The sequence below is a fragment of the Macrobrachium nipponense genome, chromosome 12 (genome assembly GCF_015104395.2).
Source record: "Macrobrachium nipponense isolate FS-2020 chromosome 12, ASM1510439v2, whole genome shotgun sequence".
Classification (NCBI taxonomy): Eukaryota; Metazoa; Arthropoda; class Malacostraca; order Decapoda; family Palaemonidae; genus Macrobrachium; species Macrobrachium nipponense.
The window spans coordinates 105,445,150-105,457,729 of NC_087205.1; the positions used below are offsets into that span (position 1 = coordinate 105,445,150).

Sequence of the window (12,580 nt, forward strand, 5' to 3'; positions counted from 1 at the left end):
AATTTATGGTCACACCCATCTTGCTCACGGTTTTCTCACCTATTAGCCACAGTATATCACCCTGCAGAATTTCTGTCTCAAATAAAACTTCTTGTTTTTCAATATCACTGGTACTGTCATTACTCCTTTGGGCCTATATGATGACTAATCAAAATTAAATACTTTTTTATTAGATTGTCCTGGTATCCTTCATTCTCCTCAAATCTTCCTGACTCAAACCCATGACAATGCGTGCTAGTAACACTTCCCTGCAAACTGTCGATTTACATCCTGTGTCTAAAATTTCATCAACTCTTCCTCTATTTTATTACTTCTACATAAACTTCTTGTGGCCCAGCTTCTGTTTTGTGCTTATTTTCTTCTTGTTCCTTTGTTTTTGTTTTCTTCCTAGTTTGAAAATTTTGAGGACAATCCCTATCTCAATGCCATTCAAATTCGATATTGCATATTATGTTGCTTTACCTTCTCTGTTTATATGATTTTTTCCAAGGTTCCACGCTGGCTGAGTGTATTTCGCGATCGGCTACCAATCCGGTGGTCCGAAGTTCGATTCTCAGCTCAGCCAATGCAGAACCAGAGGAATTTATTTCTGGTGATAGAAATTCAATTCTCGATACAATGTGGTTCGGATCCCACAATAAGCTGTAGGTCCCGTTGCCAGGTAACCAATTGGTTCCTATTCACGTAAAAATATCTAATCCTTCGGGCCAGCCCTAGGAGAGCTGTTAATCAGCTCAGTGGTCTGGTAAAACTAAGATATACTTTTCCACCCCTACCCTGGTTCCATTTTCCCCAATATTTTTGGTTTTCTCTCTCTCCTAGAATTCACATTGCCTTCTGACCCCCACCATTCTTGTTCCTCTTTATTCCCTAATCCTTCAAATATTCTTTTCATTATTTGTGACAGTTTTATATTTTAACTTTCCTTGCACACAAGCTGCTAATACTATTTGTTTTTTTTTATTTTCTGTGAGATTTGCTTGTTCCAATACATGAAAACCCTTAGTTTCTCCTTCAAGCATGTTTTTCCCATTGTTCTGTTACACTCTGATTCTGCCTTTTTAACCTAACTAAAAAAAATCTCATATTTTCACTAGATTCTTCCTATTTTAAAATAGTTTTTCATTTTACTCTAATTCTCCATTAGCATGTCTTTTAGATTAACTTCATCTAGTTTGGATAGGATTATTTTTTAACCTTCTGTACCCTCAAGTTCAACTCTATCTATTCCTTCCGCTACTTCTATGGCTTTCCCTTTTAAGCTCATTCTTATCCCTATCCACGGATATTTTACTTCTTCTCCACACACCACTAGCCAATCATTGACTTGGCTCTCCATCCTTTGTATTCGTCTTGTATCATGCTAAATCTCAGACAATCCCTTCTCCATCTTATCTCCCTTTGTTCCCTACCTGATCCGACCATCTTTAGTCAACCATGCCACTGCTACCAGTTTGAATATTTTCCTAGCCTAATTTTTCCTTTGTAACACAAATAGGCAATCTACCAACCTGTTCACTACCTCAGTCCCAGTATACTCCTGCTTAAGACTTTGAACACCACAACATGACTTACAACCCACAAACTCATGTAAGACAGGGAGCTATCTCCTAGCCTACCAAACACCAGTTTAGCATGTCCTCTAAAGCACACATTGTTATTGTTTACCTTTCCAACCCACAGCACCACCATCTTGTCTTCTGTGATATCACAACACGACTTAAATACATCAAGACATTTTCTAAAATCAAACACATTTCCCACATACTGATCATAGCCCACATTTCACCAATACAGAAAATAAAAATAACACATTCTGACTAAACTGATATATAATCACAACTGAGAAGCAGATTTGTCTATAGTACAGGAACAAGTCAAACAACTGCAACCAGTATGACTGCCGCACTCACCTGTATCAGACCAGTTCCAGCATATGACGTGTCTATTCTTCAACCCAGCAAGGATACCAGCCAACTCACTTACTCTCTTCCACACAATCATTTTACGAAAGATAAAAACTATCCCGCCAGAGGCACTGGATGAGCTATGTTGGGTAGCCACCACTAAACACAAGGAAAAAGTGTCCAAGGTCCTGTGGGCAATGCCCTTCAGGTAAAAAGAAGAGAACATGGTTTGCTGAAGCCAGGAACCAGCATTCCAAATCCTATGAACAGACAAGTTCTTCTTAAATGCCAGAGAGGAACCGATTTCTCTGATGATGTGCTCTAGCCTTTGCATCTGACTGAGAAACTGAACTAGCAGGTGAGGAATATGCCTGATTAATCACCTACACAGCCAGAATGAAATTGTATTCTTGGCCACCTACCTTCTGGACTGACACATGCTAACAAAAGTTTATGACACCTAGGCCTTAGGTGATAAGTCCTTTTTAGATAGCAGTGCAGAGCTCGACAGGACACAGAAATAACTCCTGTGGATCACTGTCTACAAACTCATTCAGTGAGAGAATAGAAAATGAGGGAAATCTTGGCCGCAAATTCTGGGACAAATTAGAAGGACACAGACCCCCAATCCCTGGTGTTTTTCACCCCATAACTCAGACCATTAAGCTCTCCAACTCTTTTCAAGGAAAACTGTCTTCAGAGTCAAATTCCCGTCAGACGATCAAAGTAGTGGCTCGAATAGAGTTTGAGTGAGACTACACAGGACCAGAGTAAGATCCCACATAGGAGGTTTTGAGTTCTCTAGATGAACAGGATTATTCAAAACTCTGAATGAGATTTCCTAGAATGAAAAGACATCCATGCCCTTCAGGCACAGAACAAACCCCAAGGCAGCCTGTATCCTCTGACAGCTGAGACAGAAAGACCTTTCTCATCCTTGAGAAGGATCAGGAAATCCGCTATCTGCTGAACAGAAGTTCCGAGTGGAGAGAAAGCCCATTGACGAGACCAATCCCACTTGCCCTGGTAAACTGCTGACAAAGATCTCCTGAGACAGTTGGACATCTGGCCCGCAGCTTTGCAAGAAAAGCCTCTCACTCACAGGATACACTAGATAAGTCTCCAGCTGTGAAGAAATAGGGACTATCGACTGGTGGAACCTTTCCACGAGGGTGGCAAAGGAGGTTGTGCCATGGGGGGATTTCTCTCGGAATCTGACAGAAGGGACAGGTCTGGGAACCACTCCATTACTCTGTTCAAGACCTGACGGATCAAGCAGAATGAAGGGAAGGCGTACACTTCGAGATAATCCCAAGGATGCTGTAGAGCGTCCTCTGCCAGAGCAAGAGGATCTGGGACCACCGAGAAGTAGACCGCCAGCTTTTTGTTGAAGCAAGAGTTGAGGAGGTCTAACATGGATTTCCCAAAGGTGAAATAGCCTGTCTGCTACATCCAAATGCAGAGACCACTCCGTACCTAGGATTTGACTCCGGCGACTTAGCTTGTCGCCCACTACATTCCTCCTGCCTGGAATGTACCTGGCCGTGAGCTCCACCGAGTTTTGGACTGCCTACGAGAAGAAGAGCAGTAAGGTAATCACAATAGCCATGAGAGCAATGCACTGATAGTCAGTTAAAAGATAACTCACAACATGAAAATGAAATGTAAATGTAGTGTAAACAAAACCCTTTCATACATAAAACACAGCAGAAATGCTACTAAGTCCTGGAGAGAATGGCAACACATTTAACCACTACTGAGGGACACAGACGAGTGAATATTAGCAAAATATCTACAAAAGTCCTTGAGTTGGCTAAGCAAGTGCACTAGAACCATTTCCTTTTAAATGCTTTGCTTCATGCAGGGTATGTGTTCCACACAGTTGAAGACTATTTCCTGATTAACGAGTCTGTAATAACAAATTACTTTTGTGACCTTCACAAAACATCAGTCAAGAACAAAAGAAAAAGAACAAGATTTCAAAAACAGCAACTGGCATTTAACATCACTCACCTAAAATATTAAGAAGAGTTTTCAAAAACAGTTGCTTCTTTTCATCTGCTACACAAGTTAGCCTGGCAACAAGTTGATATAACAGTGGTACAAACTTGTGGCTTTTTATCTTTATTCCATATGTGTTCATCTGTAGTGAATATAAGAAAGAATGAATGATTCCCTTATGTTATCTAACAAGTTTTACAAAATCATTAAATGCAAAGCTGAAATATTACAGAACAAAATTACCCCAAAAAATATATATAAAATTTTTATAAATATGAAACTAACTCAGTATATAGGAGTACTGACTTACAGCTATAAAATTAACTTAACAAAGATAAAAGTATACATAATTTTCTTTGTTGGTTTTCAAAAGAAAATACTTACCAATTTATTAATGTTAGCATTTTCAAGGTTCTCAGTCCAAAGGGCAACAGTACGATACAGGTGTAAGTCATAATCATGAGACACTAGAAGGCACTTCAAATAATTCTGAAGAGCTAGGAAGAGGAACTCTTCTTGCTCCTTTTTTAAGTCAGCCAAGACATTTTTGTCAATATCAACATTTTTCTGGAGAATACTTAGCTTTCTGGAAAGAAAAAATAATAAAATTTTACTTTAACTTTGCATACACTGTATACATTTTTTTTTTTTTAAATGTAAATATTTTATGATTTTACATAGAGCTAAAACTCCCAACAATTGAGCTGGAATGTTCAGGAAAAGTTTGGCTATGACAATCAGATTTTTTTGCCCTGCAACTACTGATGTAGTTAAATGGGCATTCTTGACCCGGCCTGTGCTAACAAATAGTTTGTGGCACCCTGGTCTGAGAAGTCTATTCCTTTTTAGATAAGCAAGCAGTGTCCTGATAGGACATAACATTTCTCCAGGGTCACTGTTAACAAAGTCTCCCAAAGAAGGTATAGAAAAGGAAACAAATCTGTCATCATAAATTGAAGGATTTTGAGTCTTCACAACAAACTGCCGAATCAATTTGATAGCTAAAGATTCCAACCTCTGTGTGTTTTACATCATAAGCAGATCATGCAGCTCGTCTGCCCTTTTTAATGATGCTAATAGCAAGAACACAGCCTTGAGGGTGAAGTTTCTAGCTGTAAGCTGTTGCAACGGTACATAGGATGCTTTAGTAAGACCAGTCGAAACTAAGGTCATATATCAACTAGGTGGTTTGAGCTCTCTAGGGGAACAGGACTGTTCACAACTCTTGATCAACATAGATATTTCCAATGATGTAGATATATCTATGTCTTTCATCTGTAGAAATAGGGCTAGAGCATCTCTATAGCCCCCCTTATGGCAGCGACAGAAAAAAGGGATTTTGACAAAGGAAAATTCTATTTCTGGGGGAAGACCTGTGTCGCCCGGTGAAAAGTTCCTGTAGCTCTCTTTTCTAAGTATAAATAGATCCTAAATATGCCAGAGAAAAACTAGCATGGAATGCTGAAGTTACTACCTTCAGCTCGATCACCGCCAAGGGCGTCAGTATAGTATTAAGCACTAAGATGAGTGGAAGCCACTTCTCACAGGACTTCTGCCAATTAGAGGTTCCTCTCAAAGTCCCCCTCACGGTGAGAGCCGTTACAACGGCTACCCCCTCAACCTAAAGCCAGACTCATTAAGAATAAGGTCTTCCTGAGAAGGGTTATACATGAGCATGATTCATTATCAGTGTCTGAGGCTAATTTAAGTACATCATTTAAAAACCAGGAGACCGTATGAGGGCGGTCTACTGGTCTCACACAGGCACATGCTCTTGGGATTGACGAGAAGTACGAATCTGACAAGTCAATATTAAAGCCCAGATGAAAAATCTTCCTTAAGGCAGATTTGATTGTAGTAATGGTACTAGCAGCTAGGCTTTTTCAAATAGAATTCTAAAGAACGAAATTGCCAGATTTGTAGTCATGTTTTGAGCATCCGATTCTTTTAGAAAAATGACAATTTGTCCAAAATTGCATTTTTCCGAACTATGCAAACCTGAGGTCCTTTTACAAAAGGAAGGTTACTAGTGGCAGCTGGATAGGTCGTAAGCTTTCGAACAAGGGGTTCGGTAGTTAACTGCTTGTCCGACAGTGAGCGCGCCGCGCGACTGGGAGGTGATGAATCACTTTTGCTTTAGGCCCAAGCAAAAACTGCAGAGTGAGGGGTGGCATGAGGTGGGACTATGTGTAAAAGGACCTCAGGTTTGTATAGTTAGGAAAAATGCAATTTTCGACAAATTGTCATTTGTTCCGACACGGGATACAAACCTTTCAGACCTTTTACAATAGAAGACTCACTTCTTGGTGGGAGGAATCTGAGTCTTTTGTGAACAGACTGGTGTTCGCCCAACCTTGGAATGCCTCCCTGGTCGTAAGAGCGATGGAGGGATCCAAGCATCTGTCCGATTGATAGGGGGTGTGCACCGCAGGATCAATGGTCAGACCTCTGGACCAAGTACTAAGAGAGAGGCAAGCGTATCTCTTCGTACCAGCAAGCAAGAATAAGTTCCTGTTTGCAAGAGACAATATAAAGTTATCGGTTTGTCTCTTGTTGGCATCCACTCCCCCCCCCCCCTCCATTGTTGGGGGAAGTGGTGGATATTTACTCCTATCCCTAGTGAAAGGGATAGGATGGGGCTCTGTCACATAGCTCACCTGCACCTCGTCCTTATCCAGCATGATGACGACCGTGTCCCTCTGCCCACAGGTAGAGGGGGAGAAAAAGATGGGAAGAGGAGCCAGTCACACTCTCATTCACTCATCCATTCTCACAGTCACACCAGGACTCGATGCTGTTCAGCCTGCGAGGGTCTGGGTTAGCTACACAACGTGTTGAGCAGCCACCACGGGTCCCAAGGAAAAAATATCCAAGGACTTGTGAGCAATATCCCGAAGGTAGAAGGAGGTGAAAGTAGTCTGGTTGGCCCAGACCCTTGCCTTCAGGACCTGCGCCACGGAGAAGTTCTTGCGGAATGCAAGGGAAGGACCAATGCTCCTGACTTTGTGGGCTCTCGGACGGAGCGTACGGATGTCATCACTACCATCAGCCTCATACGCTCTCCTGATCACCTCACGCAGCCAGAAAGAAAGCGTGTTCTTGGATACTTCTTTCTTGGTCACCCCGGTGCTAACGAAGAGGCATCAGCATTCAGGCCTGAGGTGTCGAGTTCTCTTCAGATAGCGCCATAGCACCCTCACAGGACAAAGCAGCATCTCATCCGCACTATTATTGGTGAAGTCCATTAGCGAGGAGATTGTGAAAGACTTGAACCTGTCGTCAGGGATCGACAGTTTCTGAGTCTTCGCAACGAAGTTCGGGACGAAATCGAGCAACACAGATCCCCATCCCCTGGAATGTTTCACATCGAAGGAAAGACCATGAAGTTCCCCTACTCTCTTCGCCGATGCCAGGTCCAGCAAGAAGAGGGTCTTGAGGGTCAGATCCCTGTCTGACAACTCTCAGAGTGGCTCGAAGGGTCTTCGAGTCAAACTCCTAAGGACGAGAGTCACGTCCCACTCAGGGGGCCTGAGTTCCCTGGGTGGGCAAGACCTTTCGAAGCTCCTCGTGAGCAAGGATATCTTGAACAAGTTCGAGATGTCCAATCCCCTGTTTCAGGACTAGTGCCAGGGCGGCTCTATATCCTTTCACTGTGGGGACTGAGAGGAGCTTCTCTCGGCGAAGAAACACGAGGAAATCCGTTACCTCCTGAAGAGTGGCTCTGAGAGGAGATAGACCCCGTCTACGACACCAACCACAGAAGACGGCCCACTTCCTCGGTACACAACTGCAGAGGACTGTCTGACGTTTCCAGCCATCTCTGTTGCTGCGCTACGAGAAAAGCCTCTCGTTCGCAAGAGATGGTGGATAACAGCCAGCAGTGAAGTTGTATTGACTGGACTGCTCGGTGGTACCGTTCTACGTGTGGCTGGGCGAGAAGGTTGTGCCAATGGGGAATCTCTCTTGGTGCTTCTGCAAGCAGAGCCAACAGGTCCGAATACTTGGGAGCCACCAGGATCATCCTGAGATTTGGGGTGGCCAGCACTCAGCTGATCACCTTGCAAATCAGGCTGAACGGGGGAAAGGGGAAAGGCGTAGACGAAGAGGTTGTCCCACGGGTGTTGAAGAGCGTCCTCTGCAGCTGCCCATGGGTCCGGCACGGCTGAAAAGAAAACCTGGAGTTTTCTGTTGTGCCGGGTGGCGAACAGATCCACGACTGGACATCCCCACAGGTTGAAGAGCCTTTCCGCCACATCCTGGTGTAGGGACCATTCAGTTCCTATCACCTGATCCCGACGGCTGAGCTTGTCTGCTACTACATTCCTCTTCCCTGGAATGTAGTCGGCTGAAAGCTCTATTGAGTGAGCCACGGCCCACTCGTGCACCTGCCGTGTCAACTGATACAACGGGAGAGAGACAAGGCCCCCCTGTTTGTTGACGTAAGCCACTACTGTGGAGTTGTCGCACATCAACACCACTGAGTGTCCCCAAGCGGTCCTGGAACTCTTGGAGAGCGAGAAACGCTGCCTTGAGCTCCAGGACATTGAAGGTGCTTGTCGCAATCGTCCCACACTCCTGAAGTCAGCAACTCCTCCAGGTGTGCGCCCCATCCCTCGTTTAATGCGTCTGAGAACAGCAGCATCTCCAGGGGGGGAGTGCCTAGAGGCACTCCTCTTACGAGGTTCCTGTCGTCGAGCCACCAGGCTAGGTCCTGCCTTACCTCCAGCGTCAGGGACATGGGGAAGTATGGTGGGTCCGTCGCCTGTGACCAACTCTCCTTGTAGTCTCCACCGAAGAGACCGCAGGTGAAGACGCCCATGAGGGACTAACTTTTCAAGTGACGACAGGTGGCCGATCACGACTTGCCATTGCTGAGCTGCCTGTTCCTGCCGAGACAGGAACTGGTCGGCTACCTCCCTGAATCTGCTGATCCGCGAGTCTGCAGGGAAGACTCGCCCTGCTACCGTGTCGATCAGCATACCCAGGTACTTCATCCTCGGCTTGGGTTCGAGATCGGACTTCTCAAAGTTCACCATGATCCCCAGATCGCGGCAGAACTCCAGTAGTCGAACCCTGTCCTCCAGCAACTGCGAGCCAGGACTAGCCAATCGTCGAGATACCTCAAAGATGTATCCCGTGCGAATGGGCCCAAGCAGACACCAGAGTGAACACTTGCGTGAACACCTTTAGGGCGGTTGAGAGACCGAAGCAAAGTGCCCTGAATTGGTACACTTTCCCGTCGAGGATGAAGCGGAGGTACTTCCTGGAGGATTGATGGACGGGTATTTGAAAATACGTACGCGTCCTATAGATCCACTGAAAGCATGAAATCATTCTCCCTGATGGAGTCGAGCACGGAACGTGCCGTCTCCATCGTGAACAGAGTCTGGCGAACAAATCGGTTCAGGGGAGAGAGATCTATCACCGGGCGCCAGCCCCCTGTAGACTTTTCCACAGGAAAAGACGACTGTAGAAGCCCGGTGACTGATCCGTGACGATCTCTATAGCTCGTTTGCTCAGCATGGTCTCAATCTCCTGTCGTAGTGCCACGTCCTTCGATGATCCTGGAACGTAAGTCTGCAGATGGACCGGGTTGGAGGTGAGGGGTGGCCGAGATTCGAAGGGTAATAGATATCCCTCCCGAAGGACATCTACTATCCAGGTCTCCGCACCGTAGCGCTGCCAAGTTGCCCAATGGCTCGCCAGGCACCCCCCCACTTCCAGCAGCAGGTGAGGGGGAACGCCGTCCCTAGAATTTCCCCCCTTTCCTCGACTTCTTCCCTGCCCCCCTTTGTGAGAAGGACGGCTGGGAGGAGGGTTGGTTACGGCCCCCTTTGGCAGAAGTCGAAGAAGACAGAGTCTTTCCTCGGGGCTTCGACGAGGCAATCGTCTTAGCAGCCAAGGAAGTGCTGGCCGAGCTCTTGGGCTTGGCCGCAGTTCGAGGCTGCGTGAACAAGATGGTCACTGTTGTCAGTGCGCCGTCTGTCCACCGCAGCATCCACCATCTCTCCAGGGAAGAGAGAGGAGGAACTCCATACTGGTCCGTTGCGTAGGCCCAACGCCGCCTCACGCCCAGCAGCCCTGGATACTCGGGTAAGGACTGCGTCCCTACGGCGAAGTACCAGGTTGGCCCACAGGTTTGCCATCTGGTGGGCGAGGAAGGAGATGGCTCTTCCTCCAGACTGACAAAGTCTCCTGAAAGCCGAGTCTTCTTCGGGGGAGATTCCCCCGGAGTTGGCTGCGACCTTAGACACTGTGAGGGACCACAGGTCTAACCAGGAGACGGCCTGGAAAGCTGCCATAGTGGTAGATTCCAGGCCTAGTGCCTCTTGCTGTGAGAACAAGAGGTTCTCCGACAGGAGCTGCTGCAGAGACACACCCGGAGTTAGCCTAGCTAACCATGGGTTCACCTGTTTGGGCGGCATTGGATCCTCTGAAGGCACGTAAAAAACGCCGCCGTTGCAGTAGAGAAGGTGGAAGTAGCTTGTTCGATCTGCCCAACCTGAGAGAGCCTTCCTGTCTGGAGACGAGAGACTCTACCTGGTACAGAACAGAATCGGCAAGCTCAGACTGCGGCAGCCCCACCGTCAGTTTGGGTTCCCTCTTCGGGCCCCAAAACGACTCGAGCCGGGACGTGGGCTCGGATGGTGGGAGCGGCGATCCTTCCCCGAGGTCGTTGTGCTGACGAATCAGCACAATAACCTCGGCAAAGTTCCTCTGGATCTCGGGAATCACTGCATCTTGTGGAGTAGGACTGTCAAGTCCCTCGAACAAGAGCACATCCTGAGATCCTCCCCCTTCAGGAGGGGGAACGGCGACAGACCCCTCTCGGTCTCCTCCTGTCTCTTGGAAGTTGAAGGGGGAGAGGCGGCAGACGACGACGACGAAGAAGACGATGAAGACGACGACGACACCTTCCTCCTCTTCCTCTTCTTCTTCGTCAGCTTCCTCAGGACAGATGTTAAGTCTGCCATCCAGGGTGGAGCCGGGGCTGCTGTTGCCGAAGCAACAGGGCCCGGACGCACCTGTCCGGACAGACCAACGTCTAGGGCAGCAACACCACGAGCAGGGACGACGTCAGCAGGTGTGGACCTCTCAGGAACAGCAGGAATGGCAGGAACTACAGGAACGGTCAACACAGTCTGGGCAGGTACGGCAGGTGGCACAGGCATCACAGGAGGCGGAGCCACAGCCAGTGACATCCTGGGTACTGGCGGCAGGTCCAGGGGCGAGCTCTTAGGACAGCAAAAGTCTGGTCGCGGCACCACGGCAAACCCGGGCGACAGCGGCACGCCCCCCTCGGTACGGCAATCAGACCCTGTACAGCGGCTGTAGGCGATACTGATACCACATGAGGAGAATACACAAAGTGAGGGGGGCCGGCGTACCCTGGAGTCGAAGGCCTGCAAAGGAGTCGCGGGAGAGCTTTCCGACGACTCCTTTGCAGGCCTTCGCTTCTTCCTACCCTCATACAAGCCCCACTGCACCTCCGACCAATTCTCACAAATTACACACGGCTCGGTGCGAGAGCACTCACGCCCCCGACACCGAGCACACAATACATGCGGATTAATTTCTGGGAAACAGCGGAATTTCCCGCATTTACGCCCTTCAGTTCTGGGGCACAGTCGCCGGATAATCGGAGGGTGCGGTGAATCCATGATCCGTTATTCACTTCACTAATAATAATGATAATGAAAACAAGAATAATTGTACTTACAATTTCAGTTTCACAATTGCAAACAGAAAGAGAAAACACAACCATACGAAAGACCAAACGACGATGAAGCGGGCAGAGAGCGTTGATAAACATGTACACATGTCAGCAGGCTGAAAGCAAAAGTAGTTCTTCACCTCCCAGTCAAGCGGCGCGCGCACTGTCGGACAAGCAGTTAACTATCGAACCCCTTGTTCGAAAGCTTACGCCCTATCCAGCTGCCGCTAGTAACCTTCCTATTGTAAAAGGACCGAAAGGTTTGTATCCCGTGTCGGAACAAATGGCTAATTTCTTTACTGTTGAATCATACTGCCTGAGCGTTGACTCTCTTTTATCTGATTCTATGAATAAGATGTTTAGTGGATCAATACTAGCTTCCTTTTGGGCCACAAACTTCATGAAGTCCATAAAGTTAGGGCACTCAGAATTCTTGAGGAAACTGACATAGTCCGAGTTTGTACTACTTGTGTTAGTTATGGACGGAGGATCCGTTTGGGCGGGAGATTCAGTTCTAGTAGAAGCGGAAACCAGTTGCTCTTTGGCCAGGTGGGTGCCACCAATGCTACCTGTCCTGTGAAAGATCTTAGTTTGTGCAGGACTTTCCTCAGAATATTCACTGGTGGAAACAGGTAAATCTTCTGCCAATTGTTCCAATCTACGGCCATTGCATCTGTGGCGTAGGCTAGAGGGTCCAGGTTGGGGGCCACGTAACATGGTAGTTTGTGATTGGATTCCGTGGCGAATAGATCTACTTGAAGGTCCAAGATCTGATTGCAAATCCAAAGGAACGACTTCATGTTCAGGGACCACTCCGACTCTAGCGGAGTTGTCCTGGAAAGTGAGTCTGCGATGACATTCCTCACTCCTGCCAGGTGAGTTGCTGACAGGTGCCAATGATTTTTCGTTGCTAACAAAAAAATCGCAATCATCACGTGATTTATTCTGCTTGACCTGG

At 47.1% G+C, this 12,580-nt stretch overlaps 1 protein-coding gene across 1 annotated transcript in view; it reads right to left on the minus strand.

Annotated features, from left to right (window-relative positions):
- Positions 1–12,580, minus strand: part of LOC135224909 (serine-protein kinase ATM-like) — a 57,761-nt gene that overhangs the window by 29,670 nt on the left and 15,511 nt on the right. Inside the window, exons 6-7 of the mRNA XM_064264234.1 lie at positions 4,293–4,494; positions 3,921–4,050 (exon numbers count right to left, since the gene is read on the minus strand). Of these exons, the coding sequence (XP_064120304.1) occupies positions 3,921–4,050; positions 4,293–4,494 (332 nt within the window). The remainder of the gene's footprint in view (positions 1–3,920; positions 4,051–4,292; positions 4,495–12,580) is intronic.